This window comes from Eschscholzia californica, unplaced genomic scaffold (assembly GCF_041429995.1).
Source record: "Eschscholzia californica isolate CP2 unplaced genomic scaffold, dmEscCali1.0.p SCAF_6, whole genome shotgun sequence".
NCBI lineage: Eukaryota > Viridiplantae > Streptophyta > Magnoliopsida > Ranunculales > Papaveraceae > Eschscholzia > Eschscholzia californica.
Genome location: NW_028238483.1, coordinates 22357590 through 22378987, shown reverse-complemented (window position 1 = coordinate 22378987; position 21398 = coordinate 22357590). Strand labels below are relative to the sequence as shown.

Here is a 21398-nt window from a genome sequence, read left to right as displayed (position 1 = left end):
GGTGGAAACTGAGAGAGAGGAAGTATATCATTATTTTATTTGCTTATAACTTTAGCACTAACTTTGTCGGTTGCAATTGCCTCCGTTGAAAGAGTTTTTTCAGCTATGAAGGTAGTCAAGACACGCTCAAGAAACAAGATGAGTGATCCGTGATTGAATGATAGTTTAGTAGTCTTTATTGAAAATGAAGTTTTTAATAAAATTGACAGTGAGTCGATTATCTGAACATTTCAAAACATGAACTCTCGTAAAATTCGATTGTGTTTGTAATCGTTGATGTATTAATATACCAATCACCCCCACATATACTAACCTCCACCGTCAAAGTATCAGCGCATCCTTTGTCCACTTTGTTTCATCTCTCTCCTATCCACTCGTCTCTCATCCGAGTTTTATGAGTTTTTTTTTTTGTTGAAAACATTTTATGGGTACTTTCAACAACAAAAAAGGAACCAAATTTTATGGGCATGAGTCTTTTGACTTTAATTGAGTTACCGATTGCATGGCTTTGTTCAACCACAGCCTAAAAAGTCATAGGTTGATCAAACTATTTGTACCTAGGTCCCATTTGTACTTTGGTTCGGCAATGTATAGGCGCCCAACAGTAGAAGATTAAAAGTACTATTATCTATGTTCCCGCTTTTCAACAAAAAAATTATGTGTCCGCCCCTCCTTGTTCCTAAAAGCTCCCACAGACTCACAGACACCCAAATTTGCCCCAGCTCATGCGGCCAAGGAGCACCTCTAGTAATAATGAGGTGCTTATATAAGGTCGGGCCTTTTAAGGCGACGTGACTAAATTCTAAACCCAGGTCCAGTAGACCGGAGACATATGTGGAGCTCTTTCCATGAGCCCTTCCTAAAGAAGAATTTTAATGAACTCCAACAAGCTCTGTGCAAAAATGCCAAGCCGCTAACGTATTATCATGTTTTTGTTGGTAAACTCATTTCAGTTGACCGGTAACGTATGTTTTCTTCACTGGGAGATGAGAGTCCAAATTTTAGTGTATCTAAACATGTGTTGGTTTTATAAGGAGTAACGAATAATAGATACAATCATTCTGTTGAAATTTTAAAATCATTAACCATTTCTTTTGCATTACTAACTCAGTTGAGGTGTTGAGGAGTGTGGATGTCAAAGGTCCATCTGTATAACTAAATGTATCTCTCTCAAATATTAATTTTTCTAGTTATATCATATAGTTATTGGGTGTATTTCAACAAAAAAAAAATATAGTTATTGGGTGTTTTTCATAAAGTTAATAGGTGTTTTGCAATTAAATAAAAATCCTAGTAAATGGAATTAAAAGAGTGTCAATTGGATTATATACTTTTAACTTGTAATTCTAACACACCGAAACATCATACTTTTACGGATGCACAAAATTTCCATCATAAGAGCATCTCCAATGGGGAACTCAAACTCCAACATTTAGGGTGCTACATATACCTTTGTGGAGTTTTTGTTAGAAACTCTATTACGAGTGTCTCCTTGAGTTTTCTAAGTGTCACCTACTCACACACTAAAACTGAACCAATTGACCGAATCAAACCAAATCAAACCGGACCAATCGGTTCTTAGGTCGAACTGATCACGGTTCAACTGGAAAACCGATCAATCAAACCGATTTGGTTTGACTTCGGCTTAAGTTTCTATAAACCGCCTAAACCGAATCGATCGAATCCTAAGGTTTTTATCATAATAAAATATTGCACATAACGGGTAGAGAGTAAGAAATACTAAAATTTAGTACTAAGTTCCAAATTATCGTTTTTATCTTAAGTTAATAATAATTACTAATAAAGTTTAAAAGTGTTAAACTAAAACGGGGAAAAATTCAAAAAAACACTATTCAAGAATAAGGAATTTAATTTTTATGCAATGAAATGAATAACATTACTTTATCATTTTCTCTAAATTATGTTCGACTAAACCGATCAACCGAATCCAATCGAACTAAATCGGACCGAACCATGTCGGTCCGCCGAATGATCGGCTCGGCTTCGACCAACGATTTAGTCAAACCATCACTTATTGGTTCAGCTTCCGCTTTAGTCAAAACCGAAAAAATCCGACGATTACCCACCTCTACTTTTTTTTACTGAATTTGAGAGTGCATGTGTATTAAGTAGAGATATATTAGAGACAATTATGTTTAGAGTGTTGCTATATTGCCACTTAGAAAAGAGAAACTTGGTAGACACAGACTTTTAGAGTTTTTGTTAGAATGACCCATTGGAGATGCTCTATAAATTTCTATTATCATCTTAGATTTTCCATATAAGAAAATGGAATTCTCCACTAGTGAGTTGACATTTGCATTGGATATTAACTTGTGTTGCATTAAATTAGGTCAAACGTTTATACCATGGATATTCTCATATTTCAGTGAGCTTGTTCTTTCTTTAACTAAGCTAATATGAACTTCTCTCATAAAAAAAAAAAAAGCTAATATGAACTTGCCTTTCTTGGGTTGACATTTTGGGGTAGAGACATTAAAACAGATTACTATTATTATTATTGTGATTACTATTATTATATTATTACTATCTTTATTAGTATTACTATCATTATTATTATTATTATTATTATTATTATTATTATTATTATTATTATTATTATTTTAGCCATTGTAAATAACAAATTTTGTGTAATACTCGATATTTTTGCTATAGATGGACGATATCAATGGAGTACTTAGCTATAAAATGGGAGCACTTCATATATTAAGCTTTGATTTTTTTTTTTCATATATATATATATATATACCATTGCAAATTTCAATGTAAAAACATCTCAATTATAAGCATTTGTTTGGAAGGTATATTCTCATCCTAAACCAAAATAACTTCAACAAAAAACTTGGATAAATTTTCTTGTTTGGTGAATGAGTCACTGATAAATATTAAGAACATTAATCTATATCCTTGAACTGAACTAATACCGTAGTACATCGACCTTTGTACTCACCTGTCAATTTATTGACATTTTGTGTTTTGACCTTATGTTTAAAAAATGGAATTGCTAAAAGGCTAGATTTCTCTTTTCTATGTTATATTATTGACATCTCACACCTTTCCGATGGTTTAACAAATTAAATTTGCACGGAGAGGTATTAAAAACGAAATTATGCTTAACTTTGTTCGGGATCTTTATTTTGACCTTATTTTTTTTAAATTATAATCATTAAAAGTCTAGGTATTCTACTATGTTAAATTTTTTTGACATTTTCTTCTACCTCTCCAATGTATTAACATATTAAATTTGGGTTAAAAGGTATCAAAAAAATAATTAGTGTTAAATTAAGGATCTTCTATATTGACTTTATTTTTTGCCGTTAAATTACAAATTTCCAACCGTGAAGTTTTGACATTTGAATTATAGATTTATTTATTTATATGATTATGACTGCTGAAACCAACATAAACTTTTGGATTAACATTATGTTAAAGTTAAATGAAAGTATAATATAATCTCATTTTGACTAAATTTTTCTAATTAAATTGTTATTATCAAAAGACAAATCTATCACCTATTGGATGGCTTTTCGTTAGGCTATGAATTCATGTTATTGCTTATAAAATTGAATTGTCCCCAAACTAACTCGAAAGTTTCACCAAAAAAGTAAATTTATTATCGATTATTAGACTATCAATTATATATTATATACTAAGATAATATATATACTTTACAATATTCACTTAAATTTCAATTTTGCTAACACCGAATAAATTTTAAATATCTTGGAAACATCTTTATAGAATATGATCATATCAAATTTACTGTGTTCTTAATATGATGCCTATAAGTAAAATTGATCGTCTCTAGTCATTTGGTGCAATATCTATGTTGTCTATTTGTGTGGTTGTCTTCTTCGCCCGAATACTCCCACATTTTCTCATGTGCTCTTATTGATTCATGGTACGAGTAATGGTTAACTTTAACCCACTTATATAGTACATTTGGTGGATATATTTACCTTAATCTCATTTCAATCAAGCTTCACTAGAATGATTAAGGATTTATTTATTTTGTAGTACATCATACAACTTTTATAGCATTATCTCTTTAGTAAAAACAAAGTCTCCGATAAGTTTTCATTTCAAACAGAGATTTTTTTAGCCAAAGATTTAAGAATTGAGATGGAAAATTTGTTGTACGATCTAATTGTATGAATCAACCCGAATTAGTCAGACGAGTCAAACATTATGAATCAAACAAAAACAAATAATCTGAACTTAGACTCAAGTTAATTTAGACTTTGAGTCGTTTTTTTTTGTTTGACTTACAAAAAAAAAAAAGTATTAATTAATAATTAACTCACTTGAATCGTCTGAGTCTGACTCGGTTTTGAATATATCAACTACCCAAACCATCTATCCAAGCTCTAGTGAAGTTTTTTAGGTTTTGTTTAACTGTGTGAACTTCACTAATCACTACCATGCCTCCCCCGAATACCAAAACGAACTATCAACTAAAAACAACTTTCACTATAACTTTTTTTTTATAGTTTTTTTTTTTGGGGCACCATAAATATAAGCTCTCAAGTGTTTGGTGGAGTTTATTATGATAAAAAATGTTTACAATACCTGAAGAGGGGTATGACTAAATAAGAAATTTGGTTAAACCCTTTTCTACCATTTAAATATTAATTTCTTGAGTTTATTTTATTGTTAATTCTTTTATGGAACCTTATTCAATTTTATTTCCTTCCGTGCATGAAGGAACCAATATTTTCCAAATTGATATAAAATTTGAAAAAAATGAAGAAAGGTAGGCTAGCTTATCCATGTACCGAAAGGGTCTTCATTTAGGATTACATATATATACTTCATCTCAAACATATATATTATGTCAAATCTGATTTGTTCAACTAATTTTTGCGGTCGCAAACTTAATGATCGTATTATGTGACTACAGTAAAGCGCTTCGATTATTCAACTAAAATAAAAGTTTTAAAAGAAAACTTAGGTATATAATATAGATCATGGAGTATTTTATAGCTTACCCATAATTGGTCGGAGATTTATACGCGTATATTTGGATATGTTTTTGTAGATGTCTTCAAAGAATTGGCAATTCCCTTCTTTTGTTGACAAATAAGTAATCAAGAACACAAATTGAGGAATAGACAGAATTCCAGATACAATTCTCGGTAATTTTTTCTTTAATTATGAAATTAGATTAGCATCCTTCTTCTTGTTATAAAGCTGTAGTTAAAAAAAAAATCATAGGCAATCTTAATAACAATTATAAGAAAAGAATATTAAAATGGAGATGAATTTGAATTTACCAAGGATACACGATGGTGTTAATTTTGATGGTTGGGTTGGGTGATCACAATCTAGAGATATAAATTTAGAAAGAAAAAGAGATGGATAATTCATGTATCCAACCTAGCCGATCTTTGATTAAATAAAAACTTTTATCCAATCAAATCATTGATAGGAATCATTAAAATGTGAAGATGGACCAAGGAAAAGTAATAAATAAATCAAGATAGGAATATGTAATATATTTTATAACTAAGGGGTAGAAATATCTGTTCAACAAAAAAAAAGGGGTAGAAATATCAAAGCCTCATGGTCATGGATGTATAATTATTGATACATATATTGTTAATGTATCTCTTATAAAAAAAGTATTATTAGAAAGGATATGCAACGTCCTATCATGCAATGAAACCCCGCAACTATATTTAGACATTCTGTACATGTTTCTCTAGAAGTTTTACATTGATCTATTTTCACTTCTCACTATTTACCTTGAAGTAGTAGTAGTTTAACTCTATAGATCTATGTAATGAGAAAAAGAAAAAGAGTTGTACATAATTGTTGTCACTTCTCAAGATATTTTTTCTTAATTAATTCCTAACTTAATTTGTTTACATAATTGTTGTCTATTGTTTACTAGACACTTCTTTGAGTTTGGTTTATGCAACATGTCAAGTAACTAGGGGTAACAGGCCACACGTCGATTGGTAGGTTGTACTTTCACCCCTTGTTTTACACTCTTGATGAGCCAAATTATAAAAATCATTAGAAAAAGCTAATTATAATATGTTGTATATAAAGTTCAAATGTATCTCAAAAAAAAAAAAAAAAAGTTCAAATGTAAGATATTTATTTTCCAGACTCCTAATTTGTGATCAACTCCAAATTTTATCCCAAAACTAACTAATCTATTATGTTTATAAAGTACATATACTATCTTGCAAGGTTTCAACGTAAGACCTCTAGAAATTAAGAAAGTGTACACCATTGAGCTCTCGTGTGCTTTCCATTGTACACCTTATTAGTCATAATTGTTAGATGGAAACTTGCAAATTTGATATAACAAGCCATTGCTTGCTAATCTAAAAAACTCTTGTTTTTTTGTTGCAAATGCTAATTTAAAAAGCTTGAAAGGATGCTTTTGACTTATTAGTCATAAAATCTCTTGCAAAACTCTTTGTTTATATAATGAAAACAACCAACTGAAAATGATGATCTCATCATCTAATTAATGCAGAATTATCTAAATGTATACAAAATAATAATCACCTAATCTTAATTAAGTACCAACAACCAACACATATAATTTTTTGACATAAACATACATTAATATAGTTTGCAACCAAAAGACAAATATTTATATAGTTATTAGGGAAGTGATGATTTTGTATACCCAAGATGAATCCATTCACTACCCATGAATAAATTCATAATTTGTAGACAAAAGTGTTATTAAGGTTTAGACCAGATGATCCATTGACAATTTATTAACAAACTAATTGAAGTGATCGATGTAAGTTAGTACCTATTATCTCCATTGTCAAATACTAGGATAATACAATCAAACAAATTTTGGTTTTCGGTCGCAATCAACCAAAATATAAGTACACAAATGAAAAATAGGCAGAAAAAAATACCCAAAATGGGCTGAAAAGAGTGGTGTGAGACCCGGATGAGCCACTAGGTAAGGAAATTGAAGGCTTCATTCATAATTCATCTTGGCATTTTGGTCTACTCTTGGCTAACCTAAAATTAGCATAGGTTGAAGAAATAATATATCACGGGGGGTTCATATGGGTTCCATTAAAATTATATATTGAGACTCTTTGGATATGATTTTCTTCCACAATTGTTGAAGAAAAGATCATATCTACAAGCAAGTGGCAAAAAAATAGTGGATCACGTGTAACGGGTTAGGAAGATGAGATTTTATTGAACTAACTATAGAAAGAAAGGCTGTATTTTTTATCTTCTTTTAATTTGATTTTTAAGGAGATTATTAGTGGGAGAAGGGGGGGACAGCTTTTCAAGTAATCCAAAACCTCAAGAGATATATACATTTAAAAAAAAAAAAAGAGAGTCGTGCAGGGCGGTGAAGAGATCAAGAAGAAGAATTTTGGTACTAATTAAAAATCAAAATGTTAATGTTTTAGATTTTATACCCTAATTTATTTTATAGATTGATTAAGGTCGTGCGGTTGGCCTACGAAAGCTTCAAAAAAATAATCCAACTAACTCTGGAGGAACCTTCCTTGCTCCTCCTTTGAAAAATCATTTTCTAGAGCCACCAACAATACGAATTTTAGATATGGCAGTAAAAATAACAGTTCCAAACAACTAAAATAGTCGTAACAGTGAAAATAGCGGGCATGAAGCAGTATATGGATGGTAAGGAAAATGAGTAATGATAGAGAACCGGAAAAGCTACCAGATAAAAAAAACACTGTTTTTCTACAACTAAATATCTTTCACAAAACGTTCATGACTTTGAGATATACAAAATATTCTCCAGATAGTAAAGACTTCGGTCAATTAGATTTGATCTAACGGACAACCTCATTTGAGTCAAAATAATAGTATATGGATGGTAAGGAAAAAGAGTAATGATAGAGAACCTAAAAAGCTACCAAATCAAAAGAACACTGTTTTTCTGCAACTAAATATCTTTCACAAAACGTTCATGACTTTGAGATATACAAAATATTCTCCAGATAGTAAAGACTTCGGTCAATTAGATTTGATCTAACGGACAACCTCATTTGAGTCAAAATAATAGTTTAATTGTTTATTTTTTTTCTTAATCTTCAACCTTACCTTTGACCACCACTACCATTTCTCTCTCCTTCTCTTCTGTCTCTTTGTTCTGGCAAGGGTTATCCTTTGTCGAAACGAAGATAGAAGAAGAAAGAGAGAGATGGAGAAGGAGAGAAATGGTATTAGTGGTGGTAAAAGGAGTTAGTGGCGGTGGTCGAAGATGAGAGATGAAAATTCAGAGATAAAATATAAACAAGTCGATTTTCGAACTCAAAATAAATATACCTCTTAAGTCAAATCTAATTGGCCAAAATATATATATTCTTCTGAAAATATTTTGGATTCCCCAAAGCCACGACCTTACAAAACTAATAGTAGATTTTTAACTTAATAATTTTTTCTCCAGGTGAAGATCTTTTACAAGACTATTATTATTCGTAATTTCTAACTCACGTTTTTTTTTGTTGTAGGTTGAAATTTTAGAGATGTAGTGAGAAGAGTTGAACTTTGACCTGTTTAAATTAGAAAGAATTAATGATTTATTATGTAATGCAGCGCACATGGTAAAAGGATTCATAGTATTATTTAGCTCGTAACTGTCATCCTCTCTTTATCTTTTCATTGACCACCTTAACATGACCACCCCAACAACAATAAGATGTCTCGCTGCGGCTTGAGCCCGACCAGGAAATTTGGTCGGACGGCTCGGGTTGATTACAATACTATTTGTTTTCTCTGTCACGATCCTATGTCTTTCGGTCCAATATTTCATGACTTCCACCCCAACAACAACACTTGGTGCAGAACTGCCTACTTTGAGTTTGATCCATCTTGATCCAAGCTCGACTAGCACTAGAAGTTTAGAAGAGCCATAGCGACCATGGCCCATGGCCCATGGGCACTATAAATGTAGTATTTTCTTGGCCCGAACTAATTTGACAATCTAGGGGACCCATATACCTGAGATTACCAATCCAACCCGAACCGATTCCAACAACTAACCCGCCCCATTTGGGCACTTCTTCACAGAGATGATACTTCACCCCCTTACCGCAACAAACCACCACTAATGGCCAAAGGCCCAAAGCTACCACCTCACCATAGCCACTACAATCCACCACCACCATCACCACCACCACCACCACCACCAATACAAGTATACAACGGCTAGTATGACAACCAGATATGGATGCTTGCAGAAGTATGTGAAGACAATGTCAAACTGATCATTATGACTGTATATTGTTTTTGAGTAATTAATCGGATCCAAGTTCAGAGTAAATTAGGAAGAGTTGTTAGGTTTCAAGAACCAGAGACGACAGGTGCCGAAATCGGCGGATTTGTTTGTCTGTTAGATGAAATGGTACTTTCAAGAATCCAAAAACCCCACGATGTATCACTTTCTTTTCTTTCCTAGCTAACAACATTCTCTTTTTTCTTTTTCAAATTCAATAATCCCCCACGTTCTCCTCTTTTGACTCTCTCTCTCTCTCTCTCTCTCTCTCTCTCTCTCTCTCTCTCTCTCTCTCTCTCTCTCTCTCTCTCTCTCTCTCTCTCTCTCTCTCTCTCTCTCTCTCTCTCTCTCTCTCTCTCTCTCTCTCTCTCTTCCTCTCTATCTTATTCACTTATCTAATTTCTCTTTTCTTTGTAATTAGGTTTTGAAGGACATTTAGGCACAATCACTTCTAACACGGTGTCAGAGTTGGTAATTAGGGATGGGTCTAAACTTAGCCATGGTCCAGAAGTGAAGTGTCGAATCACCCTAGGGGTGGGAATCGGTCCGGACCGGTCGGTATCGGACTCTAACTTCATCGAACCGGTCGACTCGGACATAAACTGTTGGTGACCACCTATTTACTCGGGCGGACTCGGACGGTCACTCTCAAGAATTCTTTGTCCATTGACCGTCCAAGACCGTTTATTTTACCGGTCCAGTCGGACACTGGACGGTCTCGGTCCGGACTTTCCAATAAATTTACTTAATTCAGAACTTTATTTTTATTACCACAAACAAAATTTCTTACAAATGAAGATGTTTAGCCAAGAAATCAAAAGTAAATATAAAAAAGAAAAGACACAGTGGATCATCATTTGACAAGATATAATTAAGCCATGCACCAATGTTTGGTCTTCCAGAGGACTATATGACTATAGCCAACGATCATCATATATTCATATGTCTATAAAATTCAACGGTCAACTTCTAAAAATGAGGACAGTTTAGTCGGTCAACCTATTCGGTCACTCGTACCGGTCGGTCAGCGGTCGGTCCTTCGACATAGAATTTTGACCGTGACCGTCCGCCAATTCTTTCGGGCCGGTCGGACACTGACCGTTATGACCATCGGGTGTCCATGGACACTTTTTATCTCGGTCGAACGGGTCGGATAGCGGTCTTCCGGATCTTTTTCCCACCCCTAAATCACCCTAGTTTTAGTGTTGATCATGGAGGTATTAGCACTATTCTATGCAGTCTAGCATTAGTATTAGGGAATTAGATTATTTTTATACAATTTTTCCTTGCATGTCAATTTTCCAAAAGACCAAGTCCAATGACCTCTAACATTTAGGTCATATTCAGCGTCGGGGCAATGAAGATGTTACTAAGACTATAAATCTCGTAATGTGATTCTTAGTAGTTGCAACGCTTTACTGTATTTGTTGGTTTAGTTAGGGTTATAATTTGTATGGATTGATTGACGGTAGATTATTTGATTGACAATTCTAATAAATATAATGATAAACTCCCCCGTCCCAGGGGTTTAGCATTTTCCTTTTTAGAAGGAATCACATTTCTCCTTAGAATGTGATCCTTGACTCATAATCGCGCATCAAACAATATAATTTTGTAGTGCGATTTCTAATAATTACATCCTATTATCACACTTCAAACATGACCGTCAATCTTCTTTGTAGGTAGGATTACCTCCAATCAACCTTACCTTGTTTAATCAACTCTCAACGTTTCATATCATATACAGAAAGGTTACAATATTTTAATTTGGCATCGCCTCTCTTAATGTTTGAGGGGAAAAAATATCTTTGTCGGTCTGGTGGAAAAATGTAGTTTCAAATCAAGAATATAACACCTGGGTTCTCTACGGTCATTACCGATTACTCTTGAATTGGATGACCATAACTTAATTAGCGCGTATCAAAACTAACGTTTCAGGGATTCGTCATGACTTCGTAACCTTGACCTTGTGTGGAGGAAGAGTCTCTCAATGACTCAAATAACCCCGATCTTGAGGGGAGACATTAACATTGTCTCATTGCGTTGGCATTTAAATTTGCAAAGGAGATAAATCTTAGGCAATTCTTTTCTTGCAAAGTTGCAAGTTGGTTTCCAAAGAGATTTACGTTCAATCACCTCTAACAATCTATCATCCCCTCTCCTAGGTCGTGTTTGATGACCTTCATTTCGGTAAAAATAGATACTAGGTTCTAAGAAAACAGGTTAATTCCAGGTGTTTGCGACTGCAATTTTATTTTCATTCTAGTGTGAGCCCCTCAACTCAAAATATTTTTTTTTTACAATTCTATGGAATTATAATCTTCTTTGCCTCCCACACAGATCACTTATGTTTGGAAATAAACACACTTCCATATGATACATTTCCTCAAACACAACCTATGTGGACATGCTCATTCTTACCCAAAGAATTTTGGGGACCAATCTCTCTTAATACTAATCATTGGCAATAAATATTATAAAAACCTGATTAATTTTCTAAAATTTTAATAATATTCCCTTAATATTCTTAGGAACCTCAAGTATAAATATCTTCTCATCTTCTTTCTTAGGAGCATCAACACAATTTCAGCTTTACTACTTCATTCCTTCACAGTTATCAACATATGGAGTCTATTGGAGTTTTGACTGCTGAGGGTACTGAATGGAATTCTTTCAATGGAGTTTTATCTAATGGAGAAGCTGATTTCATGGTACAATTGCTTGGTACTCACTCATTTTCGAGCGAGGAAGACGAGTACCCAAGTTTATTGGAAAACATATCTTCTACTTACTTTCCTAACCATGAACTTACTAATAACACGAACGAGATGACTTTGTTCGATGAAAATTCATATTTTTGTTCAGATATTGTTAACCCTAGTTTCCAAACATTTTCTCAAGAATCTAGTTATAGTAATGGTAATAATGTCGATAATCCGTATATGCAGACTTTGAGCCATGAAAACTACTACTTAAACAATTATATTACTCCAATGATGAATGATGGTAGTTCTTTGTCAATGGACTATCTTATAGTGCCAGATGAAGGAAACGTCGGTTTATCGGCCAAAGTCTTCCCCGAAGATGTGATTGAAGAGGCTAATAATACTTGTTCGAACGAAGAAATGAAGAATGAAAGTTTCATAGAAACATCCTCATTTAAACCTCATGATGATTATGTTGTTCTTCATCAGGATCATAAGTTTCAACCAAAGAGAAAATCACCTCATGAGATGACAGAACTTGATTCAACCATTGAAGAGAAACACATAGAAAGTCCTAAAAAGAAAACTAGGGTTACAGAAGCTGTAAGTACTTCTACAATTAAGAATCAGTATCAACTTATTGTTATTAAAAGTATTTTTTTGGATACTAGAAGTTAAGAAATGGGCTAGTTTTATTAACAAGTTACATATTCTTACTGAAAATGCAGGTAGGGAAGAAGAAAAGAGTTGTGCAATCTAAGAAGAAGCCAAAGCAATATTCAACTAATAGTACTAACAACGATGACGAAGATGGACAAAGTTCTAGCAGTGAAAACAGTTCGGGGGAGGAATCGAATAATTCACAGGAACAAAATGAAGACCCGAATTCGAGTTCAAAAGTAACCCTAAACTCGAATGGAAAAACAAGAGCTAGTAGGGGTTCTGCAACTGATCCTCAAAGTCTTTATGCAAGGGTAAGTTATATCTAAATACTACTTATAGTGAATTAAAATTTCTTATAATTTGATGATAGTTTATAATAAATTATAAGCTTAATTATCGTCGTTCTCATCGATAGTTTTCGTTATATTTTGCAGAAAAGAAGAGAGAAAATAAATGAGAGATTGAGAATCCTACAAAACCTTGTTCCGAATGGAACTAAAGTAAGTAATAATTAAATTCTATTAGTTAAAATTTTATCTTTAATTGTTTTCTTTGTTAAGTCTAGATAATGTTTAAATTTCTAATTAATCATCTTTTAATTTGTAATTTTGTAGGTTGATATTAGTACAATGCTTGAAGAAGCTGTTGAATATGTGAAGTTTTTGCAGCTCCAAATCAAGCTCTTAAGCTCTGACGATCTATGGATGTATTCTCCGATTGCTTATAACGGAATGAACATCGATGCCTTAGATCACATGAAGATGAACATCTCTTCAATGCAAAGACATTAATTAATTAATTAGAAAGGAATAATTACAAGAGTTGTGATTGATTTCTTGTGTTAATAAAGTCTTTCTCCCCAATATATATTTAACAAAGTTGATTTATATATGTATCCAAAATACATTAATAATCAAAGTTAATAATTCTTGATTCATTTACATATCTATATATCTTTTATTTTATCTCATGATCACATTCTCCCAATCTTGTTTCTTTATCATGAATGGGCTTGATTACCAATTCAAAGTAAATCTTAGTTTGATCATTTGATGGATATATTTATGAAGAGAGTGATGAGAATTGTATTATAAGATTAAAAAAACATGCATGTTATGCCCACTCTCTTTGTGAGGCCATTTTGAAAGTTTAGGGTTTACCAAATAGAAAACCATTGGTACAGACACAAACCTAAACACAAATTACATGTACATTTAATTAATAACAACTATACTACAACCAAATTGCATTAGATTGTTCTATTACTCATTTTGCTACACAATGTTATGTGCTTCTTGTAACCTTATGAGATATATTGTGTTGAAACATCAAAACCATTTCTGTTGTAATGTAACTTGACATGGTTTAGGTACTAATATCTGGCTCAAATTAAAACCCTAAAATAATTGGAGGTTGTAAGTTGGACTTGCAGGGGCAAAAGTTTACCTTTGAGATTTGTGCCCTATGTAATTTTTTGATGTATATGTATTAGATGAAGGATAATTTCTTCAAATAACAAACATTTTCTTATTTGACACATCACGAGTGGATTCGGACCTCGAGTCAGATTGCAAATCTAATGTAAGTTTGTTTTGTTCAGACGGAATATTTGGATGTAAAAATAAATTATTCTCGATGAAAGAAAACAAATTTTCCAGAGAATTAAAACATTTATGTGAGATAAGGTTGAAGGCTTTGAAGGGACATTTAAACATCTTCATCCTCTCCATTACAAAATTAAGATGTTAGGTATGTTTGAAGACTTGAAGGGACATTTAAATCTCGTCATCTCCTCCATTTCAAAATTAAGATTTTGAGATTCGGGTAATTAACATAGTCAAAACTTCATATAATCTTTTCTATTTTGGTGAAAATGATCACTCAATTTTTTCTAGTCTACACTTCCGTAAGTATTTTTCGTACTTTGCGCAATTGATTGCAAGAGATTTGCAACTAATTTGCTAAAAGGATAGTAAAAGGACCACAACTGTTTGCGAAAGAATTGAAAAACAAATTAAATTTTTAATCAAACAAAATATAAGTATTTAAATTTATAGTCAAACAAGATATGTATATTTGGTTTGTTTACAAAATATAACTTGTCTTTTGAACTTAGGGAAACTTAAAATTAGGTCTTCCGTCTAAAGGCTACAATTTCTTCATGGATACTGAAGCACCATTTGATTGTATCTCCTGAAGAGCTGTAGAAATTGCAATTTTCCCGCGAAAATCAAAACACAATTAGATTTTCCCGCGAATTAAACGGAACCCTTAGACAAAGAAACAATAGGGGTAATTTAGTACTTTCAAATGCTTTTTTTTTTTTCGTAGGACTCTCGGCTAGATTTTGGAAGAGGAAATTAGGGCATTGAGTTTCGACAGCGTAGAGAGGGCTTTAGGAACGAGTTCTTCTTCTTCTTCGGTTCATCACTTCTTTGTAAAACACCATCATCATCATCTCTCTGCCTCATCATCTCACTCCTTCTCACTTGTTAACAAAAACGAAATCTAGGGTTTGTTATCTTCCATCTATGTAAGTAACATTCCTTCTTTTTTATTCTGTTTATAGCTTCTAATATTTTAATTTTGATTGTTTAGGGCATTTAGATTACTGATTTTTAATCTTTGGGTGGGTTATTGATTTTGATTACTCCATTATCCATTACTTCATTATTTTGATAATTTGGATTCCTGATTTTGAGTTTTGATTGTTTGGGTGAATTTGAGAGTTCTTGAACAATGAAAATTGATTAAGGATTAGTACCAGTTGCCTCTGAAAGACTTTTACCTAATAAGATAAATGAATTTTTTGTGGCTTTTGTGGAATCAGTTCATCTAAATTACTCCCTCTCTTATTCTGTATCTTCTCTGCCCTCCTCTTTCTTTACTCCCTCTCTTACGAATTAAATGGGTTCTTTTGTTCTTGTTTCTTCCTTATTCTCATAATATATTGCTTTCTATTAACAAGAAATTTATCTGTTCTCCTTAAAGGTGGGTTCTTTGGTGTCTCTGATCTGTAAATATGTCTTATTAGGGTTTTAAGTTGTTGGGTAACTTGGGTTATTATGGGTTTTCAGATAGCTGAATGATTTGATTATGGGTCGTAATCAATTTGATCCAAGTACTGTATTTTACTAATGCTAGGGTTTATCGGTTTCTGAATTCATTAGTTCTAGTTAAAACGTTGAGAACTTTATGTTGATTTATTGGCTCCTCTCATTTACATATACATATATACATATACATATATATATATATATATATATATATGTGTGTGTGTGTGTGTGTCAGTGTGTGTGTGAGAAAGAGAGAGAGAGAGATAGAACAGGGAAAGAGAATTGGGTTTCATTTGTTTCCCCTTTTGCCAATTGTGTAGGTCTAACTCTTGTTTTGTTCTATCAATTCTAATAAGTACAAGGTCGGACGATGATAACTGCATCTTCTCTTACCCTGTTTTAGCTTTAATAAAATGTGTAGAATGTTTTGGATTGTATTTGAAGCCATCAAAAGAGATGGTTTAGGAATAGATATCCAATTTTTACTATGTAATGTCCAAGGCATTTTATGTTGCAACACTCTGACTGATGGTAATTTGTAAGTTCCTTTTTCATTTTTGTCACTCCTTTGCCCGATCCTTAATTGGTTAATTTTCGTCTTCTTTTTCTTCCAACTGAATATTAATAGTGGTGGATATAGATAATATCATTGACTTGGGTAGCTAACTATAATCTCTATATCGAGAAATTTTCTTTTTTCTTATTTTTGATGTTCTAGTGACCCTTTTAAATACTTCTACTCATTTCTTATTTCTACTAAACCGAAAACTAAATTTTTTACAAATTTAGTTGTGCAGTTACCTGATTGAATTCCTAGGAGTTCATAATCTCGAAATAAGAAATGGATGGAAAGTACTCGGCGGAAACATTGAAGTGAGTTCCATCTCTTTTACTTTTGCTTCTTTTCTTCTGTGTGGTATTTTTCGACTCAAAATCTACTTAATGCAGACATCTAGAGAAGCAAAGTGAAGTCCTTATGGAAGCTTACAGATCAATGTCACATGAATTACATAGGCTTCAGGTAGTTCTCGTGACCTAAAAAAATTGTCTGTTAATCGTTAATGGAGAATCTGCTTCAAATATTTCTGATTTTTTTTTAATGTTTTTCCTTTTCGATCTCTTTTATTTGTTACAGGTAGAAGAAGAAATGTTGATGCGCAAATTCTATGAAATTGCATATGGTCATCCCCTAAATAATAATGTAAACCACCAGTTTATATTTCAATTCTCTTTATTTTGACATGTCCTAAAACGTTATTGTGTTTTTGTTGTTAAATGGAGAAGTTTTGTACCTTTTTATATCGATAAAGTTGAACTATTTTGCAGGAGAAAGATGGAAAAGATCCTTTCACTGATGTCGAAAATGGACCGTCCGATGCACCAAGTGGTCAAAATTAGCTGAAATCTTGAAGCCCATTTTTGTTAGTTGTTGATTAAATATTATTTTCTGAAATTCGAAGGTGCATCCTCAAATTTCCTCTTTTCTGTTAAGTTACATGAAAAGCGAAACAAAGAAATCTTCACATGGAATCTGAATACATATATTTCTTGATGATAAGTATGTGCATTATATAGTTTGGATGGGTCGATTCACCCGAGTAACTCGTTCATCAGGTTGGCATGTGGATACTGGGATTGCCTAAGCTGATCGGACACTGAACCTCGGAATTAGTTGTTATGTTTGAAAATTTGGATTATAGGACTAGAGTTTGTACCCATGTGTAATATATGTATATATTGATACCTATGTGCAGACATATGCACACATATACAAGAGTTGGTGAAAACTCGACTCGGACCATTGTGGTCGTGGATCGGCCCTTGTACAATCCTAAGCGGATGACTCCTACAACTTAGAAGTTATGTTATTGTGTTTGAGTTTCTGAAATCTGAGAGATCACAACCGAAACTAAAATCAAATGTATGAAACAATGAAACTTCATACTTGAATATGACATACAAATATTTCGTACTCTTTTCTTCTTAAAATCTGAAAAACATTTTCTTTAAACGAAGGTGCCCTATCGGAGCAACACCAAGTTGGCAACACTAAGACACAACGCGTAGGCAAGACAAGGCGAAGACGTGCATTCAACATCAGAGAAAATCAACAATCCTACATCTAAAGCGGACAATTCCGTGGCATTGGTACTTCCTGAGTTATTTTAGCATAACCTTTATTACGAAAATCAATCATCGTTTATCTCTAGATGGACAACAGCACTTAGATCCTCTGATTCAGACTCTGTAACTTGTTGATGAAATTTTCCATGTAGGAAGATTCGAACTCTTTCTTCAATAACATCTCCTTCAACTTAGAGTGATTATCTCTCACTTCATATCCAATTTTGTTTCCTTCATCCATTACTATCTTCACAGCTTTACAGACATCTTCTTTACTGAACCAACCGTCTTCTTCTCTCCTCTCAACTTCCACTGCAACCTTCAAATCTCCACTCAAAATTCTTGTATTCAAACATTGGTCCTCCAAATGTGGTATCAAAACTATCTGAGAATCACTCATCAGTGCTTCCCACATCGACCCAAATCCACAGTGGCTTATAAAACACCCAACTGATGGGTGAGCCAATAACTGTAGCTGATGAACCCAACCACCATGAACAACTCCTCTCCCTTTGACCCTATCTTCGAAGCCCTCTGGCAATGCTTCCTCCACCGTCTCAGTCCCCGTGGGTGGTTTTAAAGCCGCAAAAAATGGCAACCCTGTAAGCTCAAAACCAAGAACAAGTTCTTGGAATTGATGTTTCGTGAGAACCCACTCACTTCCAAATGCACAGTACAGAACTGAATCCTTCTTAAACCCTCCTAACCAATTTACCCACTTCTCTTCTAATTGATTATTAGTTATTATTTGCTGATTAGGTAGAGTTGGACCTGTTAGTAGGAACGGTTTTTTGTACTGAATTTCAAGGTAATCACAGTAGGAACCTTCAATTTCTCTGCAAGTTCTTACAGAGATAAGATCACAATCTTGTAGTGAAGTGATCAAGAGTTCATACATTGACAAGTTATTTGTGTTTTCGTTTTTGCTGGTCCAAAATGATAGAGAAGTTGGTAGCTCGTAGGGGTGAAGTTTCAGTGATGAATTATGTGGAAAATCAAATGGGGGATTCATCAATCGCAGTTTTGTTTCGGTATCATCTTTTTCGATCTTACGTGAAGGTACTAAAAAGTAAGCAATTGAAGTTGCACTAATTACAGAGTGATAGATTGATTTGATACCAAGTGGTTTTGTTATAGAAGGAATCCAATAGGCAAAATCAAAGAAAACAAAATCTGGGGTAAGATCAAGAATGATGGATTTGATTTGATTTTTTAAACTATGGAAGGCATTGAAGAGGAGTTCAGCCAAGGGTAAAGGAACATCAGACATGGTTTCTGATCCAGGTGGGAGGCCATGAATGTGGGTTACAGTTATTGGGACGAAAGCGATTAGATTGGGGTGAAGATTTAAGGGTTGTAATGTGGAGATAGTTTTGGTAGGACAAATGAAGGAGATTTTGTTTCCTTTCTCTGCTAACTTGTTAGCGAGGTGCAGAAATGGAGTTATGTGACCCATGGCAAACCATGGAAACATCATTGCATGAAATGTTGTAGTCGACGGTGTTTTGCTGCTCACCATTCTCGCCTTCTTTCTCTCTCTTGATTTCTCTCTTTGTCACTAATCAACTGCCCCTGCCAACATAAAAGAAGTTGCTTCTCTTATATAATAGACAACTTCTAAAGCTCCTAGTCTTGGTATTTATCAATGACGGGCCCGTTTCTAAGGCTGACAATTACGTTGGTTATTCTTGGCGAAAGCTTAACGAGTCCATCTAAAAGGCCTCGCCTAACCTTGGGATCCAACCTATAGCCCTCGAAGCTCTCCCAATCTATGTCAATCTCAAAGCAAATACAGGTGATGTAAGATTGATACCCTTTAGAAGCTTAAAATAGAAACAAAACAAAGAAACTGCAGGATCTGTATGTGGATGGCTAATCTTAGAACCTATTTTTTTTTATTGTTTACCCACTTTTGAAGAGAGTAAGCTAGTATTGGTAATACCTTCATCAAAAAAAAAAAGCTAGTATTGGTAATATGGTTATATGTGTGGATCAAAGTGTACTTTGTAACGCCAATGTTGAGGATTTGGCATCTCCACTTAATTCCCATTTCATTTTGTAACCTGTTGGGGATGTCAATCGGACCGGACCAGACCTGGTGGGTCTGGCTTGAGCATATGAGCCTAGCACAACGTTTAAAGAGAGGCGTGACTTGACTAATAGCTAGGCCAGGACAAAGATACAAGTGATTTCAATCTATAGCCCTTGAAGCTTGCGATCCAACCTATAACCCATATAAAAGAGGCCAGCATATGAGCCTAGCACAGCCTATAAAGAGAGGCCCATATAAAAGGCCTCGACTAAGCTTGCGATCCAACCTATAGCCCTCGAAGCTTTCCCAAGCGATGTCAATCTCAAAGCAAATACAAGTGATGTAAGATTGATACTCTTTAATAGCTTAAGAGAAACAAAACAAAGAAACTGCAATATCTATATATGGATGACGAATCTTAGATTCTGATTTTTTTATTGTTTTACCCACTTTTGAAGAGAGAAGCTAGTATTGGTAATTTGCTTATATGTGTGGGTGAAAGTTGGGTTGGTGTTATGCTGAATTAAGTTTTAGGGTCATGGACAGCAAGTGTAATTTGTAACGGCAATGTTGTGGGACTTTTGGATGAGACATTTTATCTAGTTTCCCCTCATTTTCGTGAGGGTGTCAATCGTACCGGACCAGGTGGGACTGGCTTGAGCATATGAGTCCAGCACAACCTTCATGGGAGGTCTGATTTGATTAATAGCTACACGAGGACAAAGATTCACCCAGGTGGACCAACACATGTATATGAGAAAGGGGTTTCCTACTTGAGTTAGAGTAAGAGAAGAGGAGACAAATAAATGTTAGGGTTCTATTTATCAGATTTATCTCTAGTAGCATTATAGCACTGGCATTAGCACAACAACATCGATGGCGTGGTTCAAGTGCTTATACCATTCACAACTAGTGAAGTTGTACCAACATTTATGTCGAACGTTGGGGGTATGAAGCTACTGGCATAAGCACCAATATACCACCTTCTCTTGAGTCATCTTTCACACTTTAATATCTCTCCCAATCAAGTAAATAACGGCTAACACCTTGCAATATTCTTTTTGTACATGTCTAAAGAAAGCCAAGGTTTAGAACCATTGGTTGTCTTTTGGTTATAGGAGGATATTTGGCCATGGCAGCGGCAGTGGTGTTCGTATTGCCATAAAATGAAGGTTTTCGGCTAGATTTGTTGGCCCACGAGTTGCATCCACAGGTCGGCACAATGGCCTGGCGTAGGTCTATTTAGGTCGTTGTCTATTTTGGGTAGCCAGACCAGATTGTCATCTCTAATAGTCTCTCCATTACTCCTTTTTGTGAGTTTGTTCACCAATTGTGCAAATGTGAAAGATGCGATTGATATAATAACGAAATTATAGATGCATAACAACATATCAGAGTGGCGCAGCGGAAGCGTGGTGGGCCCATAACCCACAGGTCCCAGGATCGAAACCTGGCTCTGATAAATGTTTTTTAACTTTTTTTTTTTGGCAAACCACCTTTAGTTTTTTTTTCTCGACTAATCCACTAGACCAAAGTTCAACAACAACAAAAAATCC

The 21398-nt window shown here is 34.0% G+C and overlaps 3 protein-coding genes and 1 non-coding gene across 7 annotated transcripts; 3 read left to right on the top strand and 1 right to left on the bottom strand.

Annotated features, from left to right (window-relative positions):
* Positions 1-11837: 11837 nt before the first annotated feature.
* LOC147532510 (uncharacterized) lies at positions 11838-13567 on the top strand. The gene is made up of 4 exons (XM_086647111.1): positions 11838-12570; positions 12696-12941; positions 13065-13130; positions 13245-13567. The coding sequence occupies exons 1-4, from the start codon at positions 11887-11889 to the stop codon at positions 13419-13421; spliced, it is 1173 nt and encodes a 390-aa protein (XP_086503237.1). The 5' UTR covers positions 11838-11886; the 3' UTR covers positions 13422-13567.
* A 1151-nt stretch (positions 13568-14718) lies between these two features.
* LOC147532508 (uncharacterized) lies at positions 14719-19874 on the top strand. Of its 4 annotated transcripts, none has more exons than XR_015227493.1 (7): positions 14958-15163; positions 16476-16559; positions 16635-16707; positions 16822-16887; positions 17013-17146; positions 17703-19739; positions 19776-19874. XR_015227493.1 is itself a non-coding variant. In XM_086647112.1 (5 exons), exons 2-5 carry the CDS (start codon positions 16528-16530, stop codon positions 17082-17084), a joined length of 243 nt encoding a protein of 80 aa, XP_086503238.1. In that variant the 5' UTR covers positions 14960-15163; positions 16476-16527; the 3' UTR covers positions 17085-17244. The 4 variants fall into 4 exon arrangements, 1 of the variants encoding a protein (XP_086503238.1); XR_015227495.1 differs by having other exon boundaries at positions 14980-15163; positions 16484-16559; XR_015227494.1 differs by lacking the exon at positions 19776-19874 and having other exon boundaries at positions 14719-15163; positions 16484-16559; positions 17013-17834; positions 17963-19325.
* Positions 17611-19329, bottom strand: LOC147532509 (cyanidin 3-O-galactoside 2''-O-xylosyltransferase FGGT1-like). Its single transcript, XM_086647109.1, has one exon. The coding sequence runs from the start codon at positions 19327-19329 to the stop codon at positions 17911-17913; it is 1419 nt and encodes a 472-aa protein (XP_086503235.1). The 3' UTR covers positions 17611-17910.
* Positions 19875-21232: 1358 nt separating the features above from the next.
* On the top strand, positions 21233-21304 carry TRNAM-CAU (transfer RNA methionine (anticodon CAU)). Its single transcript has one exon. It is a non-coding gene; the product is annotated as a tRNA-Met (tRNA).
* The last annotated feature ends 94 nt before the right edge of the window (positions 21305-21398 follow it).

Bases quoted from the DNA above. Each gene is read 5' to 3' on its own strand.
- LOC147532510 (XM_086647111.1), top strand. From the start codon at position 11,887: ATGGAGTCTATTGGAGTTTTGACTGCTGAGGGTACTGAATGGAATTCT. The intron at 12,571-12,695 runs GTAAGTACTTCT...CTGAAAATGCAG, and splicing joins AAACTAGGGTTACAGAAGCT to GTAGGGAAGAAGAAAAGAGT. The intron at 13,131-13,244 runs GTAAGTAATAAT...GTAATTTTGTAG, and splicing joins TTGTTCCGAATGGAACTAAA to GTTGATATTAGTACAATGCT.
- LOC147532508 (XM_086647112.1), top strand. From the start codon at position 16,528: ATGGATGGAAAGTACTCGGCGGAAACATTGAA. The intron at 16,560-16,634 runs GTGAGTTCCATC...TACTTAATGCAG, and splicing joins TACTCGGCGGAAACATTGAA to ACATCTAGAGAAGCAAAGTG. The intron at 16,888-17,012 runs GTAAACCACCAG...ACTATTTTGCAG, and splicing joins GTCATCCCCTAAATAATAAT to GAGAAAGATGGAAAAGATCC.
- LOC147532509 (XM_086647109.1), bottom strand. From the start codon at position 19,329: ATGGTGAGCAGCAAAACACCGTCGACTACAACATTTCATGCAATGATG.